This window comes from Ptychodera flava, chromosome 9 (assembly GCF_041260155.1).
Source record: "Ptychodera flava strain L36383 chromosome 9, AS_Pfla_20210202, whole genome shotgun sequence".
NCBI classification, from domain to species: domain Eukaryota; kingdom Metazoa; phylum Hemichordata; class Enteropneusta; family Ptychoderidae; genus Ptychodera; species Ptychodera flava.
The window spans coordinates 6,288,401-6,312,370 of record NC_091936.1 but is presented as its reverse complement, the minus strand read 5'-3'; the positions used below and the strand labels follow the sequence as shown (position 1 = coordinate 6,312,370).

Below are 23,970 nucleotides of genomic sequence, written 5' to 3'. Positions count from 1 at the left end.
AAACAAACATTTGGAACTGTTGCCGTACATAGGTTGTGACGCTTAATTGCCAGGGATGTAATCCTCTCAATACATCGTGATCGTGAAGTTCAAGCGAGTCAGTTACATGTAGATATTTATTTTCGTGATAAAACGTAGAAAGTTTTTTTTTTGAAAGTAGTTGGTTGCAATTCAATTACAAATAACTCGCTGACCTACCTTATTGCAATTATAGAAACTGGGGAAAATTTTAGATCGTTAATGGTATCCATGGTTTCTCTACTTTCGTTTGATATTTATCGGTGATAAAAAGCATAGGATAGAATATTAAATTTCCATTGACGCAAATAACATTTAACAAATCAATTACAGGGAAGGAAAAGGGGGCAGTATTATTGTATATTTGAGTTATTTGTGCTAGTGAGTTGATACGTTTGTGCTATTGTTCACAAAGTCTCAGAGAGTATGGTTTCACTTCAAAGTACTTTGTGATTCAATTCGGAATTCAAACACCACTTGTACACCAGATCATAGTTTAAGTAAGTCATTCTGAATAACAATATCAGTCACGTGACATGTTGGCTATCGATATCTTTATGGAACCACGACTACTCATTAACGGCACGCTGTTTTTCTTTTGTTTTCGAAATTCATGTGAAATTAACGGAAAATAGCGAATATACGAATATCTGGATATTACATGCCAAAGGAAGAATATATGGATGAAATAAATTGCAAAATTAATTCATAAATATGCGTTGAAAAAGACGTGATTTACCAACGGTTACCGGAAACGTTAGATTTTTTTCTTGGCCTGATGCTCTAGCGTTGCCGAGCAGTGGTTAATTATGAAAACAACTGTACAATGCAAATGTCTATTGTTCTCGTCACTGAATTGGAAACGCATTTGTTCACACTGACCACTAATAGATTTGTGGCACGTGTATGGTCTTATTCTTTTCATCAAATGTTGTTACAGGTGCACGTGTATGCTCATAAAATTGTATTGATTCGCATCAAATTAATTCATGACCTTTGTCATTGACTCCGCCAAAAGAAAGTTGGTATGTGAAGCAACTGTGTATGCATTTTAAATCTTTTGTTGCCATAGGATCCTATCTTGACCCAGCATATTTAGAATTTGTAGTCCACCGAAGGTAAAAATCAAATATCTAGGTTTTTTCTACTCTGTCGAAACTTGAACGGGAAGGGCTGAGAGAAGATTTCGAAAAGAAAGTACGGCTTTGTTGTTTATAAACCTTTAGATTTGTTAATAAAGTAGGATTTCTTATTTGCTGGTGTTCAAATGCAACACCTCGTATCGGCTTGTCTGTACGTCCTTCCATCACCGCCGTAATTTCCGTCCGCCACAAAATTTGGAGGGGGAAGTAGAGCTGTTCGTAACCGCCCTCCCACTGGCACAAGGGGAAAATATGTGACTGAATTTTGTGGCCCACTGCCCCCAACCCCCAGTATCTTTGATTGGTCTGCCCGCTCCCCACTCCCCACCACAATTCAAGCTCCCCACTGCCCTCTCCCTACCACTGAAACTCCCGCCCACTTATTTACTTGATTACATATCGTCTTTCCAAAAGGAAAACGGTTAGCTAGTGTCGATTTTGTATTGAAATCTATTATGATACCCACGTGCACTGTCTAAAATTTTCTCCCCACCCACTGTAAAAACTGAAATTTCTCTTTCGCCGTGTTGCGCCCGCTGATTAGTTTTTTAAAATGCCCGCTTGCTAAAAACTTCGCATGAATACCTTTTTGCACGAACAGCTTCGTTGTCGGCACCTGATCTCCAGCCTGTTTGTGGAACGGTGTCGAACTTTGACCTGTCTGTTTTGAGAGCTGGAATAATACCTGTTTTGGGAGCATATACATTGTTTTGGCTGCTGTTGTGATTTCAATCAAAAAAGGGCTCATTGTGACGTGTATGTGTTCATGACTCATGTTTACATCATATTCAATAAATGTTTATCGAAGTTTCATGATTTGTATAATGAGGTTTTGAAGGCTGCAAGGAACACACATAATATGCCACTTCTCATCATACCTTTGATCAAACCACTAAGGTCCCTTTCTAGATATAAATATTATTTTCATAAATATTGCTATTATAATATAGATATACCATATGAAGGCAAATGAAACTGTGATATCATATGCGTAGGAAATATCTTATTCAAAAAATGATTTCTTTTTTTGCATTAGCAGTCAGCATTTCCAAGACCAGAAGTTTGCATTTGAGCCGGAATGCTGCCCCCACGTAAACCGTTCGTGAATCTCCCTTCAAAGAGGCCTGCTAACACTTTCTCTCCAAAACCCCTTCACTGGTCAAATCGATGTCAATTTTGACCGTTATGGTGAAACTGGGGTGGATACAGCTTTTCTTTTTCCTCCGCTGGATTTCAAGCCTTAAGAGAGGCAGAAACACCGCCGATGCCTTTTGTTCTGTTTAATGTACAACCCTGGTAACTTTTGGACGAGCTCTGGTGAGATCCTGACGAAAAATTGGTGAAATTTGGTGATAATTTTCAAATATTTGACGCGTAATTGTTGACATTGAGGGCCCCCTTTCTTGTACAGTACAAATCAGTAAGGTTTTAACAAATCGGGAGTTGAGTAGTGAAGTACATGAGAAAATGGGCTTTTTGGTATGGCAGATTATCATGTATCTCCACAGTGTTATCAATCTGTCGGGTGCAGTTGACTTTCAAACCTTTACTTAATCAACCGTGTGTGCAATGTGAATGTATGTTTTCCGGAACAACGCACTTTGATACTTTTTTACGGCTTTGCCTCTGTACAGACGATGAATGGGATCAATGCCTTTTGTAACATATCCAGTAGATGTGATTGTTTTAATAAAGAACAACCCGGATGTTTTAGCAGTGACGTCACAGCCATCATCTTATGTCCATGATGACACCAATGTGTCATACCCGCACGTGTCCGCCTCAATACGGTATACTTTCTATAGATGCTTGTTAATTTAATAACCTCATTGTTTAAAAACTTGAATAATTTACATATCATTAAAGCTGTGCTCCGTTATACCGGTATACTGAAAAGTGCGGGCTGTGACATCTGGAGCAATAGCTTGTAGGTATCAGATAGTGGTAATGATTCCGTTGTCAACATCTGTCGGTGTCTTTACGACCTCAAAGCCTTAGGCTACGAGGTTTTGCTGGGACAAAGGATCCCTTCGAATTCTACTTGCAATTTAAATATCAGATACTAGGACGAAACATGGAGCTAATCATGGACGAAATAAGCTCATTTTGCATTTCTTTTTCATGTGCAAACATTTTGAACGAAAGTCCAATTCACATTAATTGTGCAAACCTTAATTTTGTTTCAATCGTGGAGCTGGATGGGGTCTCGTTTTTACCTCCAAGTTTCAGTTCAGCCAGCACTCCAATACTGATCATTTTTTTGTAATTTAGGTAGGCATTTGTTTGTATTTAGTTTCCGTGCTTTTAGAATGTTCAATTCTGTTTTAATTCATCTTTTAAATAATTATTTGAAAACGCCCTCGCTGTCGTTCTCTCATACTATCTTACGTATCAGAGTTCAGGTTTGACTAGCTATTAACTATTTCTCGATTTCCCATTTCTCTGGATTTTTTCTGTTTTCTGTCTTATCTTTCGTCCATTTCAAAATCTTTCTGCACGCTGCATAACTATCCTGCCGTGGTAAATAAACCAATAAATGAATATAAATAACAACAACAATAATAATAATGCAATTTAATATATCAAGGCTGTTGCAAGGTGACGTTTGGAGAGACCGATAGAAAATTACACACAAATGTGTTTTCTTGTTATGGTTTCTGTTTATATTGATGATGTTGTAGATGCACAAAGGAACGCCATGATAATCGGGTTTCCGTGTACTATAGGGAAAAATAGCGAGACTAGAGCGAGAATATGACGCTTTCTCGCAATCAGTGAGAATCTGTTCTTATTCTCACCGCTGTCGGTGAGAAAATTTTATTCTCACTGGTGAGAATTTGTTCTCACACTTGATCATTCTCGCCAAGGAGTGCATTTCTCACCAATCTCCAGTGGAGATTAAAATTTTCTCACCGACAGCGGTGAGAATAAGGACATATTCTCAGTGATTGCGAGAAAGCGTCATTTTCTCGCTCTAGTCTCGCAATTTTTCCCTATAGTGGTGGCTTTACAGTAGTCTGTGGTATAGGTACAGCAGCAAACGCTATACTGCTTCATCTGGATACAGCAAAGAGTTTTAAAACTGCATGCACTGTGCCCTTCTTGAAAAAAAAAAAACATTAAAAGATTGATCTACTGTGGGAGGGGCGGTGATTGACTCTTGTAATGATCATTGGTTTGTACATTGACCTATTGTCGTCACATGGCTGTGTCTCGGCAATACCGTAGATTTGATTGATTTTGTGGAGTGACCGTGGTTGAAGTCGGTGATTGTGCAAAATAAAGTCATTTCAGCAAGGCTTTAACAAACTGATGTTACTTTATATTTAAAATGTTTTCACTGGGATTGATCACCGTCGACGGGAAAGACTGGCTGTTGTTGTTGAGTACACCAATAATTGGACATGGAGTATCTGCGGGCAGTGCATAATATATTAAAACTAAAATAGCTCAACTCTGTAATGCAATGGTCATACTAATCATTATGTGCATCAGTTCATGCTAATGAATTGGAGATGAGCAACAGTGACGAAGTGGTATGATCGATGATTCACTGTATTTACGTTTCGTCGATCACGCCGTAGGTGGCGCAAACTTAGCAACGTGTCCCGACGTTCTCTAGATCCTGTGCATATAGTGCAACACATCAAATAGTGCAACACATGGGTCACATCTGCTTCTATAGGCAAAATCTTGACCATTTCAAGGCGGTAAATACTACCCACTTTGATAGTTTGTCATTGCTGTACGAGTTCTTTAGAATTTCAATTCGCAACTTTACATTTCTCCATACCCTACGAGGGAGAGCACGTAGCATTCCATCCTTAGTACAACTAAAGATTTAGAAAGTATTTTAATAATAAAATTTCTATTTACGAGAATTGTGATTTATTTGTATGTGTGAGCCCCGATGAAGATTTTTCACTTTAGTAAATTGGTTCTCTAAAGGTGTAAATGAATAAAGTTTTCACGACACAAATCACTAAACGTTACCACTGCGCAAATAGAATGTGCGATATTCGATAACTGTTGACACCACAGTGTGCTGCATTTATGCTCAAAATGGATAAAGGTCGTTTGTAGAACCCTTTACGATTCGAGCCCTTTGAGGGGGATTAACGCTGCCACTTTACAGCAACCGCTGGAAAAATGTTGCCCTCCTGTTCCGGGTTCATCATTTATACTCTTTATAAATAGAAAGAAAAGAAAAGAAAGCTTTTCACCGTGACAGAGTCGCTAATTTCTATGTCCCTCTCGACTGTGAGTCAAGTGAACGAAATGTTCGGGGTGACACGGAGTGACACGATTGGAAATGATCTTCTCAGGACAATTTCTATAAAAGTGGGGAATCTATGGTGGTTTTAGTAAAAAGTATCTTTTACCTTTCAAAAACAGCTTCACAAAATAAGAAAAGCATGAAAGGGGCGTTACAATGATTGTAACTGTGTGATGGTGACGGCCAAACAAAATCTAAACGACTTCAGATTGAGGAGGTCCCTGTTCGCGTACATTTATTTTCAAATGACGTTTTCAGTTCATGTAATACATATTAACTATTAACTACTTCGAAAGTAATCTATTCAGACCTTAACTACCCTTTATCAATAATTAAGGATTATTGTGGACAATAGACGAATAACATTTCTTAGAATTATCAAATTTTCAAAATCAAAGTCTTGCGAATCTTTTTACTTTGCAATGTTAAACTTTTGTCTTGACTTTCGTATAGCATCTTGTTGAATACTTTGTAAGGATTTGATCATGCTGTCTATTCGAGCCAGTAATACTGAGTGCCAATTTTAGATTTTGTCGTCGACATTGAGCCCTGTGTAATTACTACCACTTTTTTCACCAAGGCTTTGATAACGTTCATCTTCTGCAAGATCGTTTTGCCTTGACGGGACATTGGTGTAGGTACTGAGTGTATTCTCATCTTGGGATCTCAAAGCGTCGTTGGTCTCCTTGATAACTTGATATTTTTGCTCATCGTCAACATCTATCTCCTTTAAACCAAGATTATCCCTGCTGTTCAGTTTAATTTCATCATGAGATTTCACGCAGTCAGCGAGATTTGAGTCTTTGCTGTACTGCCGTTCGGTTAGGCCACGTTTATTAATGAATACGCATACAACCACCATGGTGCTCGAAACTCCTGCCACTAAGGGACGGACCATTAGATCTTGGGAGGGGGTGGTCAAAAACAAAAAAAAAATTTTTCAGAGCAGAAAGTTAGGAAAAAAAAATCTTCAAACTAGTTTGCAAAATAAAAAAAAAATAAATAAGAAGACTAGGCGTAAAAACAAATCTGCAAAAGTCTTTAAAATTTTGAATTTTTTAGATTTTACCGACAGGAAGCAACTTTCTGTATTTTTAGTACATTCTCCAGGCACATTTTTAATTTTAATTTATACATTTAGAGTGACTGTATCCCTTATACTGGAAGTTGTGATTATCTTATCTTTTCAGGACTTTTGTATTCTGATCACTTGAAAATTATAAAATTATAGAGCCTGTTTTCTACTTGTTTCCTGCGTACAAACCAAGCAGGTACACTAGGTAAAACATTGAAACTATGGTATGGTTGTCAAGACAGAAAGTTGTATTTGCCTTTTAAGATCAAGGTAAACAGATGCAGGCCACATCAGTTTCATTTTTTCACAGCATTTTATTGCAATGATGAATGCAAGAATGGGTGAACAAGTAGAAACACGTCAATAATGATAAAACAACATATCAAGTCATTTTGTATTATTTTGCTTTTAAAAAGGCATTTTCAATTCTTTTTTCTCAAAAACAGCCTCAAAAAACAACAGCAACACATGTTTTAACATTCAACAATACACTACGTAGAATGCCATGTATCCAACAAATCCCAACACAAAAACACACAAAAGGGTTGAACTTTGAAAGTTTCTCGATAGCAAATACTGAACAAATCTGCATGAATAATCGTTTCAAAGAAATTGGACAAGCCCTTTCAGAGAATACAGATTTTTTTGACCATGAATAGCATCAATTGCCCTAAAAAGACAAATATTGAAATTTCAACACATCTATACACATCCAATCAATTTGGACATACTGCTACAGAGAAATAGATGTTTTGATCAAAAAAGGGCAACAATTGCTCTAAAAACACAAATATGCAAATTTAACTATATTATTTAGCTTATTTTAGCTTCACAGCTTGTCAAAATCAATTGTAAATCATGAGATATGCATGATGTTTGGTGGGGTGAATGTAGGCATTTCACCACGCAGTAGAAAGGGAAGCCAGGAAACCAAAATAGTCAATTTTCAAAACTATAGGAAGCTAATGAGGAGCAAGAAGACCATGTTTCAGAGGAAGATGTGTAATCCGAAAAAAATGCTCCCAAAGTGCCACCAAATAACACCATTTTTATCTCTATTTTTCAAAAGCTCCAACAGCAGGAGGGGGGACACCCCCTCCTGACCTCCCCCCACAAAAATACTCCCCAAGTGCCACCAAATAACACCATTTTAATCTCTATTTTTCAAAAGCTCCAACGGCAGGAGGGGGACACCCCCTCCTGACCACCCCCCCCCCGCAAAAATACTCCCCAAGTGCCACCAAATAACACCATTTTAATCTCTATTTTTCAAAAGCTCCAACGGCAGGAGGGGGACACCCCCTCCTGACCTCCCCCCGCAAAATACTCCCAAAGTGCCACCAAATAACATCATTTTAATCTCTATTTTTCAAAAGCTCCAACGGCGGGAGGGGGACACCCCCTCCTGACCTCCCCCCGCAAAAATGCTCCCAAAGTGCCACCAAATAACATCATTTTAATCTCTATTTTTCAAAAGCTCCACAGCAGCAGGGGGACACCCCTCTCCTATGACCGCTTGCGTAGCCGCTTGTGGTGCTTGGCACCACATCTTTGCCCTCTTTATCTTCAGACAGCGACGAACTAAAAAATTATAAATCTGAAAATTGGTCTGAAAAAAAAAATTTGCACAGCTAATCTCAATGGGAAAAAAAAAATTTCAGAAAATTACAATAGTAAAAAAAAATTTTCACAATTTCATTGTGACCACCCCCCCCCAGGTCTAATGGTCCATCCCTAAACCAACCGAGAAGAGTCCAACACTGAGCCAAATGCTAAATGTCTCATTCTGTGAGCGGATAACAGCCGACTTGGGTTCACGTAAACAATATTGTTTAAAGACAGTGGCGTTGTAGCGTCCTCAGAATGTGGCTGTTTTGTAGATGGAAATGTAATATTTACAGTCAATGTTACACTGTCACAACCTTTACCTATAGCATTGCTTAGCTCACATGTTATGGTATGATCACCATTGTCATGTGGACTAAAATTTATACGAAGGGTCATTCCTTCAATACGGAATCTACCACCACAGGTGCTCAAATCAACCAGTGATCGCCAAGCCCCCTGTAAACGTACATAAATAGCAGGGGGCTTCGCGATCACTGGTTGATTTGAGCACCTGTGGAATCTACCACCACAGGTCACTGCGTCATCGTCATAGTACCAAACAGTCTCTGTAACTTGTGGATTTGCATCTTGGCTGCAGTGCAGCACTATTTCATCATTCTCCTCTGTTACCATGGCATCACTTGAATCGACTGCTGCTAGGCCTACTGGTGCGTACTGGATATTGAAGTTGATCGAACAGGTTCTATCAGATGACAAACCAGGATGTCGAGGAGTACAAGTAAACGTCAAGGTCGAGCCATCATTTTTTTGACGGTATCAAATCGTAAGTGATATAGTGAGACTCGTCATCATTTATGCCGAAATCAGAGCTTGGTAGTGAGCTTGATTGGTCATTTCGATATCAAAATAACCCAACAGCAGGCATTGATTGACCGGCTAGACAGTTTAAAGTTAACCGATTACCGTTCCTAACATCCGTAATCGGACTTCCGTAGACTTCCTGACCCGTTGCGGTATTGTGTGCCCTGCAATCTGGGTAATTTAAAGTTGGGATGGCATAGATGTTTACTATTGCAGTCCTTGATATTCCATCAATTAAAGCGACGTCGTCCCTCAGCCGGGTCACCGCACACTGATAGCTACCACTGTCAAACTCGGCGGTGCTTGGTGAGATTGATGTCATAAGTAAAGCATACCTCAGTGAGGTGTCATATGATATTATTCTGTATCTAACAATATAAACTAAACACAATCAGGTAGTTGATGTGTGTAGCCACTTTCCCTTTATTTTACTTTGCATGTTTTATTTATGCTGTGCTAGTCAGGCACTAAAGTCGAAAGAGGGCAGACACAGGAATACCTTGCGGTATCCATCTTCTACTCATTACATGAAGACCATTAAATGACGAAGACTAGGCGTCAAGAAAAAACTAACAAAGGAGTCATGGTATTTCATAAACCCGAGAAACAATAACAACATTAAAGCTTACAGCAAAATCCAGATTTTGAGATATTATTATCTCTCGTCCAGTAGCAATGCAGGAAAAGCAATCACACAGCTTGATTTACACGATGTGCCATCCCTTTGTTGGCCGAAGCTACGTTTTTGATCAATTCCAATTCTCACGCTCAAAATCTGACATCGTTTGAGTACGATATCATTTTACAGATGTTCATGGATTGGTGAAGCATGAAGCTTTGCCAAAACAATCCCTCCAATTCAACAAAACTGTGCTTTTTATGGAGCCTCTCTCACGTTTTTTGACCACTGCCATTCAAATTACATATGGACCCCTCGCGGAGAAGGATCCCTTTCATATCCTCGGTCGGCCTTTAAAAACCCTTCCGTCCTTGACTTCTTCACCCTCCAAGTGCATGTTTACGTGTAGAAGAAGCAAACTTCGAACCGTAAATTTTTGACAAGCTATACTCCTTTTCAAACCGATTGTGACATTTGGTTTATATGACGGTGATCTCAATATAAAGATTGGAAACGTACTATCCGAATAAACTAAAATTTTGGAAATTTGCTCAGAGTGATGTCATTTATTCCCCGTTCATGATGTACGGAATTCGTCATTCAGACTGATTTGATGGAGAAAGACTGAAAACTAAAGGACCCATTCCAGGCTGTGTTATAATTCAAAATTTTCATACGGAGCTTGTTTGCATTTATTAACTCTTAAGCAGGGGTACCTGAGAAATGGTAGCTCAGATGTAAAAACTTAGCAGTGTCCCCTATGCTGCTGCAGTTGAGGGCAATTTTCTGAAAGTTGTGACGGCATACGGTAGTCGATGGTTAACAGTCTACAAGTTACGTCATCGTCACTGGAGTTCAGACTAACACGATTGGAACTAATTTGGGATAACTGGATACTGTAGTGATGTTGGTTTAATCAGCAAATTGAAGCTCATCCACTTTTTGCAATATACTTGTTTTGTGGATAATTTGTAATACTGCAACTTTTAACTATACAGCACCTAACGCTTTTGATTAATTTGAACAATTAAAAGATCAAATTCTCCCAGATTAGTTCCAATTGTGTTGACTGTATTGACGAGCAATGCAGATTGGCTGCGTTTTTGTTGTGACTTTCATCCTCATTCTTTCATTACCATGTGATTTATTGTCACCATCATAATTTCCTACTTCGCTGGTGACTCAGACTTTGAGGGCGCTTTAGAGTTACTTCAGCTGCCGAATTTAGTCAAATTAATGTCTGGAATTTCTAAAGTATAACCTGTCCTCACACACAAATTAGATATAATTTATTGATCAAATGATGTCAAGTTTAACCAATGCATCGTTTCTACATGGATGAGAGCTCACGAACTCCGGTACAATACTTATGCCAGTGCGTATGCCGAAGACCCGACTACTAGCATAGTTCAGGTTTATGCCGAAGCAAAGGCCATTGAGGCAACAACGGAAATTTAGGTTAAATCAAATTAACTGATTACATAAATGAATATTTATGAAAAACGGTCTTTCTAAAACTTGTTTTCAGCACTACTCTATTGACATCGGGATATTTAGTAAGCTATTCGTCACACATGGCTGTTGTCACTGTCACTAGCTGTAGTACAGTAGCTCGAAGTTTTGCCTTGGTATTTGGATTGCACGAATCTGGTTTTGCCGTCCGACCAAAATACCATGGCAAAACCTCGAGCTACTGTACTGCAGCTACACTGTCACCAGCGCCACTTCAATTGTTCACGGGAAAATGGTATCACTGTTATTGCCACAGGGTATTTTGTGGAGGGACCGTGCATACGGCAATGATATCAGCACACAGTAGACGTCCGTGTAGCTCTTTTCACTATTTGGCACTAGGAAACAATATTTCTGAGCTATTGTCAACTTTAATCGATATCAATGCGTGAACATAGAGGGCACACTATCAGCATCACAGCGACTGGAGTCTGGTGTCCCACAAGGATCTTTGCTTGGTCCTCCCCTTTTCTGTATTTACATCATCCCACTTGGTCAGCTTATCAGACGACACAACCTTAAATTCCATCTCTACGCAGATGACAATCAATTGTACTTATCTTTTGCACCATCTGATACCCAGTCTTCAGTCAATATTATGGAAAAGGCAGTACATGACATCAAGCTCTGGATGACTCATAACAAGTTAAAACTAAATGATGAAAAAACAGAAGTGCTACTTATTCGTTCCAAATTTAGCCGTGCGCCATGCCAAATTGCTGACATCATCATTGGATCAAGTCCTGTTTTACTCACAGATTCAGCGTCGAATTTGATAGTCACCTCTCCTACCGGAAACATATATCCACTACATGCCGTTCTATTTACTTTAATCTTCGAAAAATCGGCCATATCCGTAATTATCTCACCACCGACACTTGTCAACAGCTCGTCCAAGCTGTACTTTCATCAAAACTGGATTACGGTAATGCACTTTTATATGGCTTAGCTTACGACCACATCAAACCACTTCAACATGGACAGAATTCCGCTGCAAGAGTCGTCACCCGTACCAAGAAACGTCAACACATTACACCTATTCTCAAGAAGCTTCATTGGTTACCAGTGCAGTCAAGGATACAATTCAAAGTTCTCTATACTACCTATAAAGCACTAAACGGATTGGCGCCACCTACATAACCGACCTCATCCAGGAAAAGCAATGTACAAGGATTCTCCGTTCATCTGCTAAATGTCTTTTGAAGGAACCAAGCTACAATCTTGACGCTTACGGTGGACGATCATTTTCGCGCGCCGCGCCTAGACTGTGGAATAAACTTCCTCTTGAAATTAGACAGAAGCCATCAGCCACCAGCTTCAGAAAAAACCTGAAAACTTACTTATTCACTAAAGCTTTTGCTTAATTCTGTCCAGCGCCTTTGAACTATTGATTTATAGGATACAGGCGCTTTATAAATGGATTGATTGATTGATTAATCTTTGCATGTTTCTGACCCACTGAATAAAAAAGCTATCCAATTGCCTATGACGCGAAGGCTATTTATTTGAAAATATGTAGACACGATTGACGGCTTAATTGACAGAGTCAACACTGCATGGGCAGTAAGCGAGTCATAAATATTTACTCCTTTGTTAGATGCCAAGTGTGTTGACTACATCCACATATTTACTCATCCATCGGCCGTCGACTTTGTAATCATGATGGTATGATTACCCTATGCACTGTCATTGGCTTATGACGCATCCCCGTGGTTTACAATGCTTGATCCTGACCTCTGAATTTCATTTAACGACTTATGTTCTGGTTTCTCCTTTGTCGACGTTCAAATTACTACAAACAAAATCCATCTATAGCCGTTATTGTGAATGAATATTCTACAATTTACATACCTGATCATTGATAAGGCGGTTACTGAGAACGGAATTCCGCTTTTATCGACTAATATTTATGAATAAATGAAGTGCTATGAATATAGTAAACTTGTTTTCGTTTTTCACGATGGCCTGTGCAAACTTTTGACTGATGACGTCACTGGTATATCACAAGATGTTGGCCCACTGATTTAATCCCGTGATAGGGTCCGTACGATTGGCGATTGGGCAATTTTTATGGACATATAGCAGCTACTGTGTAGTCCAGTGATTGGCGGTTGCGATAAAAGTGTGAGTAATGGGAGAGGAGACCGTTGAGAGAAAACGCGTGTCTTTATTGGAAATATCAAAGAATCATAAAACGGATGTACGAATTTCGTGTTTTTTCCTTGTAATCACAATCGTGTGTTGATTGAAATCATAAAGTTGTGACAATGTCATAACACAGATTTCATCAAAATATCCAACCCTGACGTTTACCATAATTGCATCGTCCGACGGTATGTGCAATACATTGGACACAACGGGGCCAAGTACACTTTGTTGTCACGCATATATTGATTACTTACATTGTACCCCATACTTGATTTAGGGTTTGATTTATAATTTACGAAATATTTAGTCACTGTGTTTTAGTAAGGGAACTTTCATTTATTATGAAGGGGTGGGCTAGAGGAAATCGGAGCATGCCCACAGTTTGAAATGTTGTTCTCCCAATTTCTTTTTCTCAAATATGACTCTCCCCTTCACGAAACTTGTTGAACATTACCCTCCCCTATCTTCAATTTTACCGTTGCCTTGAAAAAATATTTCGATTTTGATACAAATTTGTCGCGCATGCAATAACCAGCAGACTAAGTTATGTCAGACAGTTATTTTGATGGACTTTTAGTGCGCAGGACACATCCAACAATCAAACTAACATTGTTTAGATTTGATGATTAGACAAATAAGGGAAATACTCAACCAGGTTATATGAAGAAATTATAACTTCCAGACAGGAGGGGGACACTCAGGTGCCAACACCAGCAACAATGGTGCTTGCAAAAGCAGGAAAAACACTGACACTGTCAGACCGTCTCCTTCCCATATACCACCTTAATTTTATTGACAGACATACTTTTGAACTGATCTTCAAAATTTTTCCTTGTAAACCGAGAGATTACGTTGCTAAGCAAATGATGACGTCAGTAATGAACATTGAGTGATGAGTCAGGTTACTACCTGTCAAGATGTACACACATCGCAAAATTTAAAATTAAGCCGCTGGAGAGGGTCACTTTTACAAAGTGGAAAAAAGAGGGGCCGTACTCAAGATGAAGGTGGCATCTGGGAGACGTCACATTTCACATGACGGACCATATCCAATATTCTCCAGCCCACCCCTCATAATAATGAAAGCTTCCTTAATCATCGTATTAAAATGACATGGAAATATTGTGTTGAATCAATCAACAACAGAGTGGATCGATGCCTTCCACCGCCATCACTATTCTAAGCGATTTCTCACGGACACAGACAGGGTAATGGATGCGGATTGCTTAACTCAAACAAAAACCAAAATATAATGCCATGGATATGCGACCACCGTAAACAGGATGTGTCATGATATCTGGATCATAACATTCTGAATAATGAAATAAACAAGTGGTATGTCCTGCTTTCGGAGAAATGAACAAAAAGAATTATCATAGTATATGTAATTTCATGCAAATTAGGAACGCATTAGAAGGATGTGGACGGGAAGAAAGAAGAAGAGGGGAAAGAAAGAACCGAGTGAGTCTGTGCTATTAGAGTTGACAGAACAAATTGACATAATTTGTATCTATACGATTTATATTGTTACAAAGGTGCCTTGGATACGGTGTTGTATGGGTCCCATACTAACTTTGAGCGCAGTTCCTACGGCTCCCTCCCTTTAAAAGTGCCAAATCTTCAGGCACAGCTAAATGACGCAAGAGTAGTGGATTTTCTCACCTTAAAGGTGCAAAACTAACCCCCCTCTGAATTATAATGGATCAGTCAAGAACACCGTATAAGTTACGAGATACGGTCATAGTTTTGTCAAGACCTTCATCGCTCGTCTTGTTTAGGCATTGTAACTGCGTACAGGGAAACTTTCCCAACAAGCTACCGAAATGTCAATCTCCTTCGTTTCCGTCGTCGTCTTGGCAACTCTACTTGGAATGGGCACGTACACCTGGTCTCAGCAGACATCTGATACAACAGACAGAGTTTGCTCATACTCACTTACATCACCATCAGATGTCGACGGACGGTGTCCTCATCTCAAACAGGCAGTGGGCTGCCGAGAACGCACCGACGTCACCGACGACGATGCTGTAAGAGAAGAGATTGAAGCCCTGAAGACTTCTCTACAATCTCTCAGAGTTGAATTTGAAGAGTGGAAGAGAGACTGCCCGTGTAATGAAGACCCCTCATCCACGCCACTCCAGGGTAAGCAAACCTATATTGGGCTGTGTTGGAGGGTAGTACGCACACCACAACCTACATTGTGTATCTTCTTTTACTTTCATTGCCAATAGGAAGTAAATTAAATACAAAAAATGCAATCATATAATTATATTTGCCACTGTTACAGAAGTTAATATATATATAATGACTTCCTTATTTCCAACGGCGATAGCACTCTGGTAGACTTTTTACAGCACATTCTTTAAAAGAGAATAAAAGACCAAGTGATGAAAGTCAAGTCAATTGGGAAGTTAGGATAAACAAACAAATAAATACACTAGAAAACAATAAATTGAATCTTGGTCCCTCTATCACAGAGGAACCGTGATTGAATATAAGTGAATAAGGCGTCTCATCTTGAATATGACCGCAAGCCTCGTTTTTATTCTTTCTGAAGTTGAGTGTAATGATTGTTGAACACTACTACGTGAATCGAAATTTACAAATTCACTATATTGTGATTGGTAGCTAATTGACGAGCGATCTTCAAGCTGCGTAGCAAGTAGCGGTGTGGTTCAGATGTCCGAATCTTTCATGTTCAAGTGCCCTATGATAGAGAGAATACTCAACTTTTGCTTTCACATTTAACATAGCACAAGGGGTTCGATTGAAAATTCAAAGCCAAATACCACGATCATAAAAGTTTCACGACTCAATCTTCACTCGCCACTCGGTAACTGTGACAAAACACGCAAAGCCTTTGAAGTCGACATCCTTGTTCCATCGTGATTATTGTTGACAGTACAGTTAATGGTTTTGAAAGTCGGCGAATTTCTCACTGACTATAGATGCGATAACTTGCTCCAGAGAAGTGGGTGACAAGTCACCTGTTACAACGTTTACCTGCTTACAAGACTACAGCTGCAATATTTATTACCACCTGATACAACAAACATTAGAATGACGAATCGTTGGGGGATCATACCGATATGGATGACTTGTCGACATTTACCGGCAAATAAATGTCGACAAAATAAAACATCGCAAATAGCTGTATACTTGACGAGAGAGAGAGAGAGAGAGAGAGAGAGAGAGAGAGAGAGAGAGAGAGAGAGAGAGAGAGAGAGAGAGAGAGAGAGAGAGATTTTCATATGCGTAACACTCTGCTGGTGTTGGCTTCGCAAGTTTGCTAGAGTTAGACACACTTTTTACCGGGAAATAGTTGCCAAATACTACTGGTGATGCCATTTTTTGTTAAATTTGTAAACGTGGGTGCGTCTAAAGGTCTTTGAAAATGGCGGGAAATCTAAAATCTACATGCCACTTTCGACACGTATGAAAGTGTTATATACTTTTTCAGTCTTGAATGGGTCTTATTCAAACAAAACTTTTTGTGCATGTGAACTTGGCCAAGTGGTTATGACGGCGGACTTCCAAGTTACGGCAGATCCAGGTTCAAAACCCATCAAAACACAAGTTGATTTTACACATTCCTTGCACAAAAATGTTCATTTCAGACAACATGCCAACAAAAGTACCAGGATGGACAGTCATGAAAATAGAACTATTGGATTTATGCACTTTCAATGTATTACAGTGACATAATTTATACTTGGCAGGGACTATGTAATTGACAATGACTTGTTCAAAGAAAACTCTTGGAAAACTGAGGGTATTTTGAGATCGGTTTATAGCACATTTGCAGCTATTGGGGCTTAAATGCCTATCACAGAGTTACTATTTATTTCAAGGTTGACTCACGATGCCAGCTTATTCGTTCTTTAACGAGTTCAGAGTGGGTCAGTCGCCTCATGTGACTCACAGATAGCTTGTAATCGCGGCACTTTGATTTCGACATGATCTCAAATTCCGATTTGTTCGGGACCTCAGAAAATTTCACCGGCGCTGTTCTACACATAATGTAACGGCCGGTTACGACACATCCTGGTACGACACGCTGCTCAGGTGATGTCGCGTGATGTTTCAAGGTGAAAACTCACCCAGTAGGCAATAAAGTACCGACAGTAAATATACTTTGCAGAATCAACAAAGTATGAAGAGTAAACAATTCGTTATATCACGAGATGGTGTCATTAGAATACAATGAGTATTACCTTTAGAGTAAAGGTCTAGCTTGAATGGTGTTAAATGAGAAATGAAATTAATTTAGGAGAGACGGTATCAGAGAGCTCAAGGTGTAACCTGGGCAAAGTTCCCTTCGTTTAAATAAAGTAATCGATCTCAGTCTACTTGCATGTTCGTCTTCAATTACACAAGCTTCAGGGAGCGTTCAGTTATTGTGACCAGGGTGGGCCGGCAAAATCTCCCTGTGCATCTGTCAGAATAAGTGAACCCCCCTACCCATTGCCCCCCCCCAATATTGATGACCCTTTAAGGATGACAAAAATTTCATGACCCCCCCCCCCCCCCCCCCCCTCATTGCTTGATTCAGTTTTGAATGGTAACACTGGCCATTACCGGTGCATAGATGCAATATAACATCAGTGGAAAAGAGATTTTTCCACTGAAGATCCCGATGTTCTTCCAGAACTTGTATACATTGTATACTGTGTCTCGGAAGGTTCAAAAAGTTCTTCATCACTTGTGCTGCTGCCAATTTTATGGATCACAACATCTTCATCTTCTTCATCGGCAAAAAGCTCTGAGTCAGACATGTCACTGTCACTGTCACTATCTGTACTTTGAATAGTTTTCAAATAATTTATGGTCTTTCTCTGAGTTTCCATGTTTTTCTGTTCTCACCTGAGTGCATCACAGGTAACTGCTTTGATTTTGTTTCCTTTGTTCCCTTTGGTTGACATATTATGATAAATTCAAACACGATTGGAACTAATTTGGGATAATTGGATTTTCACATTTTTCAAATTTCTCAAAAGTGTTAGGTGCCGTATAGCTGAATGTTGCAATATTACAAAGTACTCATAAAAAGAAGAGTGTAACGTAAAAAGAAAAGCAGATGAGATTACATTTGTAGATGAGATTGGCATTACTTCACCATCCAATTATCCCAAATTAGTTCCAATCGTGTTTTCAGTATTTGTTAAGACTGACCCACAGTCACGTAGCTTTTCTCGGTAGCAGTTACTGGCTGGTGTGGGCCATCGCGTTCACCCCACGATCTGTGCGACAGAGTACTTCTAACTTGACAGTCTGCTGTTGTTTTGATATTTTATGCATACAGACTTTGAGCAATTTTTCCTAGCATTTGTTCAGTTCTTGTACATACATATCGTGTACTTCTCAACAGGCATTGAACCGAAACCTTTTCCAAAACCTTTGGCCATATCCGTGATTCCTTCGTGGACCGAATATCCTGCTATTTCTGTTGATATACGTGAAGACTCTGTATAAAAATTCAACCACATTTCCACCGGACCTCACTTCCAAGGGACATTGTGCGTTTTCACATAGATGCATTTTTAGTCCTTGAGTTCTATATACTACCTCATGGCTCGGACAATCCGTTATTTCACATGTTAGGGAGAGACTCAAAAATGAGCAAATCCCCCAATGGTAGTAGTCCTTTTGGATTCTTCCCTTTGGAAGGCAGTCTAGTGGACTGGCTCACAACCAGAGCACTACGGTTAATGTTTTTCATTCTGTTTCGCCAAATCATTTTAGCTCCCGTTTGTGGACACGGGGGCTAATGTCGCACCGATGTTGTCTTTCTGTCTGTCTTTCTGTCTCTGTTTTCTGTATGACTCTGTTAGCGCGATATCTCGAGAACGGCTGATAGTCAAATACATAGATTCTATTCAGAAATAGCAAGAACTGATTGGTTTTTGGTGGGTGAGGCTTGCATATTTTATCCTATTTGCGTAATTAGTGATTTGGAAAAAGCGGATATACATTGAGAACGGCTGCACACAATTTGATGAGATTTGCTGCAAATGTTGATCACAGTAGGGTGTATTAGCCATGAAAGATATTAAGGGTGACATAGAAGTTTATTGCTATTTTGCATATTTGATGATCTTTCAGAATTATGGGTACATATCTGGATTGACTCTATACCAAAGTTGACGAAATTTTGTACGTAAATTGAAATCACTATGATATAACACTATAAGATAATTACTAATTTGCATACTTAAATAACTTGTAGTTAGGGATATATGTCTACTAACTGACTTGATCAACTTAAGTTTACGAAACTTGCTATTTCCATTGGAGATACTATGATACAACATTGATGAAAGGCGTTTTAGCATTTTGAGATCAGCTAATTACTAATTTGCATATTTAATGAACTTTCTTAATTGGAAATATATCAAAACAGACTTTTTTTAAAGTTGAGAAAACTTGTTATGGACATTGAAGATACTATGATAAAACATTAATGAAAGTCATTTATCATTTTTATCAGCTAATTACTAATTTGCATATTGAACAAACATTCCCAATAAAGGATATAAGACTGGAAGGACTTACATGTAAGCAAAATTTATTTAAAGGGAGTTGGTCGTCCGAACTCTGCTCAAAGGTTGCCAGGGACCCCTATGACCGATGTAAATACTGTATCTAGGGTACGTTGGTGATTGATGAAAGTTGAAACATGTTTGTTAACAATGAATATCGTAAACTTTATATGTTGCAGCTATGTTGAAGTAATGCATATCATGCATGAAATATATTGTTTATAAACAAGCAAGTCGCACACGCGCAGTTCCGACGACCACCCCCTTTAACTTACTATGGATATTGATGATGGTGATATACAGCGAAAGACATCTTGCATTTTCATGTCAGCCATTTGATGATTTGCATTTTAATGAACATTTCAAATTACTAGTAAGCGCATTTAACTGGAAGGACTTGACAAAAGTTGACAAAAGTTGCAACAGTGCAAAGTTTTGCAATTTCGCGTCAGCTCATTCTAATTTGTATATTTAATGAGCTTTCACAATATGGTACATAGAGCTTGACCAAAGGCAATTACACTTGCCCTGTGTAAAGTGGTGATACAATGACAGCAGGCACAGAAATTTGGTATTTTCATTTCAGCTGATTTATATTTTGTATATGCTTTTTCGAATTAATGTATGTTCGTGTATATTGTCCGTGATCTTGATCATAACAATTGTAGTGAAGCTGCAATTTGTGGCAAAAGCTTAAATTTACAGAAAACTGCAATATATATATATATACTGAAACACGGGAGTATTTTCAGTTCACATTGGGTTTTCTCTGGCAACCAATTCAAACTCCAGTCAATCACCCTGCTGGATACTCATGACCAATGACAACCGTGCTTTAGCGTATACCTGACCCTGTTTAGTTAGCGCGCAGCCAACGGTAGGAATGGGACAGGGAACCAGACAACTCCTGAATGAGTGGCATGGTAACACGAGTGACGTAAAGTTTTTTTCTTAAGGACTGGTCAGTTTCTTCGGCCTGGGGGGGGGGGGGGGGGGGGTGGATTATTTTTTGCCGACGTCAAAAAGTGGCTGACCCCCTATTCCAAATTTTGAAAACAGGGTGACCCCCCCTATTCCAAATTTTGAAAACAGGGTGAACCCCCCCCCCCGCACGCGACAACTGTAAAACAAGAGGTGGACATAATTTATACACACACACACACACACACACACACACACACACACACACACACACCACACACACACACACACACACACATATATAATATATATATATATAATATATATATATATATATATATATATATATATATATATATATATATATATATATATATATATATATATATATATATATTGTTCGACTGTGGTTTTTCAGGTTGTCCCCAGTGTTGTCGGTGGCGTGGTTATGATAAATTCGTTTGTAGGATATTACACACGTACCAATCTTCTGGTTCAAATAGTTTATTATAACAGCACAACGTTTCGTCCTAAAAGTAGGACTTCCTCAGGTGCTACAGATCAAAAAGTTTCAACACGGAGTAAGTCACAGTGATATTTAACGTACAAAAGTTACATGTCGGAGAAAATACTAAGTGACAGTATGGTGAAAATACAGGAGTTGTTTCTTACCTATTTGAATGGCTCAGATGTTGAATGGCAATTGGAGAATGTTTGAATGTGTATTTATAGTGTGGCTGGGAGGGCGCTAGTGTTGGAATTTGAATAAAGACAATGGGAGTAGCTAGCTGTGAATATTTAGGCCGTCAGGTGCCGTCAGAAGATTGGTACGTGTGTAATATCCTACAAACGAATATATATATATATATATATATATATATATATATATATATATATATATATATATTATATTTTACATACATTTATATTTTAACAGTCATTCTGTGTTTTAATGAAATTGTTGACATGTCAGTTGTAAGATAGGAATTTCAAAGTGTCAATCTTAAAGTTTGAATACAGTACATTTTTAATGAGCTTTGAATGTATTTCACACTTTCTATGCTTAACCAGATGTCCTGAACAGAAATGGATGTCAATCATTAATATCAAAGAGGAAAAAAGCAGTAAATCAAAAATGTTGATGGTGTTAAGACTTGCCATCCATCCAATTAAATCTCCTGAGAAGCCATAGAGAGGCATTTTAGCCAAATCTGATGTGTGCAGTGTCTGAGATGACCTTTTCTTGTAACATTGAAACCATAAAAGCACAGCTAATAATGACAAAAACTGCCTTTTTTAACTGTTATTTTGGTCATAAAAAAGCATCATTCTACAGAAAATCTGAGACACAAAGGAAAACAGTTGCATCAATGAGAACGAAAGATATCTTGTCATTTTTCTATCTCTAAAATAAGTCACTGTATAAAATATATATTGTGAAATATTTGTGCCTGTTGCTTTCTCATACTGAATTCTCATAGAGAGAACAGAAAAGTATCAGGAATTTGTCATCCTTTTCATATGAAATGCAGATTTCATAATGGTACACTTTCACTTAGCAAACATCAAGATATCTCTGACATATATCTCTGATTTGTTAAAGTATGGCGCCCAAAGGGCGCGGAGAAAAATATGAAACATCCTGATATCTCTGATATATATGTCTTGTATATTAAAGTCATGCACAGGAAGGGCGTGCTGAAAAATATCTGATATATTAAAGTAATGCACTCGAAGAGCACGCTAAAAAATATTGAACATACAGATATCTCTGATATATGTATGCTTGATATGTTAAAGTTGGGCGTGCTGAAAAATATGTCTGATTATTAAAGTTACGCGCCCGAAGGGCGCGCCGAAAAATGCAACTGAATGATGAAATTTGTGGCTGACACGATGCATTTTAGGCAATGAGGAGCCTGTGTCGAAATTCAAAAACACACTGACCCCCCCCCCCCCATTGGACATTTCAAAAACATAGTGAACCCCTATCACCAAAGTCAAAAACAGGGTGAACCCCCCCCCCCCCCATGAATCCACCGGCCCCCCAGGCCGGAGAAACTGACCAGTCCCTTAACTGAAGCTCGGTCGCAGTCGTTTACGTCGCCATAGACGTTGGTCTTGTTGGAGCGTAGCGTATACAGTAACCGAAGAAAGGTCTAGACTATATTTGAAATGTTTCATTTTTTATTTTCAGCTTTCCATGTACAGGGCACAGAAGGAACGTACAAGCTGACTTTCGCGGCGGCTGCCGCTGAATGCATCAAACACAGTGCAAGGATGGCATCGTACGATGACCTGTATGCGGCTTGGGAGAATGGTCTAGACGTGTGTGCAGCCGGATGGCTTTCTGACGGCAGTGTACGGTATCCAACGCAGACACCTAGAACTGGCTGTGGCAGTACCAAGGCTATACAAAGCTGGGGTTTTCCCTCCAGAGATAATACATATGATGTTTACTGCGTATTAAATGTCAGATGTTAATAATTTTTATGTCAGCTAGGGACATGGCATGACATGGCTAGAGATATGGAAAGTGTAGCGATCATGATTCACCCTCCATGTCAGCTTTCTTTATCTTTATTTTTCTCTCTTTAAGTCTACTTAATGAATGAATATGCTTTCCCTTTTCACATATGTATAGACATGACCCAGTATTGATAGTCTATTGAAACAATAGTATTGGTCATTTGGCACAGCGTCCGTCTTTGCCCGGTAAATATGATTTATAATTTGCCTGTCTCTGCATTTTTGATATCAAAACGCGACAAATAAACATGGTTGTCTGCGATCGACTAGTTTCCACCAACATTTCTTGTGTGTTTTGAAATGTATTTTGTTTTGGTTGTATCATTCGGCAATTGCTCATCCTGTGTCGACTGCTGACAGTCTTAGTCACCTTCTATCATATTGTGCGTTCAGAGAGAAACTGTGTCCCATGTTCGTAGAATTTCAGGTTTTGCCTGACAGACTGCCGTGACTTTCGGCAGTTGATGTCGATGCAAATTGTTCCATGCTTCTTTAGCAAAACCTGTCACCCAATTGAATTGTTGGAGGACCAACTTCCCCTGGAAAACAATGGAGCTAAACCAAAATATGGCGCGGAAGAAGGTTATAAGTAATTTGTATACGTAGCACTGTATTGTTTCCGCATAGAAAAAGAAAAATAATTATGCTTACAGCTGATTTTGTAAGTTCAATTATTCTTTTTAGTAGCTCCAAACCCTATCAACAGAACTTCGCTTTGTAAAGGTATCTGTTAGGGCCTTGTAAAAACCAGCCATGGACAA

General features: G+C 38.9%; 1 protein-coding gene across 1 annotated transcript; it reads left to right on the top strand.

Moving 5' to 3' along the window:
• The first annotated feature begins 14,634 nt into the window (after nucleotides 1-14,634).
• LOC139139860 (uncharacterized) lies at nucleotides 14,635-23,491 on the top strand. The gene is made up of 2 exons (XM_070708804.1): nucleotides 14,635-15,362; nucleotides 22,878-23,491. Exons 1-2 carry the CDS (start codon nucleotides 15,044-15,046, stop codon nucleotides 23,162-23,164), a joined length of 606 nt encoding a protein of 201 aa, XP_070564905.1. The 5' UTR covers nucleotides 14,635-15,043; the 3' UTR covers nucleotides 23,165-23,491.
• Nucleotides 23,492-23,970: the final 479 nt, after the last annotated feature.

Coding starts and splice junctions, on each gene's coding strand:
- LOC139139860 (XM_070708804.1), top strand. CDS start 15,044: ATGTCAATCTCCTTCGTTTCCGTCGTCGTCTTGGCAACTCTACTTGGA. Junction 15,363..22,877: donor CTCATCCACGCCACTCCAGG/GTAAGCAAACCT, acceptor TTTTATTTTCAG/CTTTCCATGTACAGGGCACA.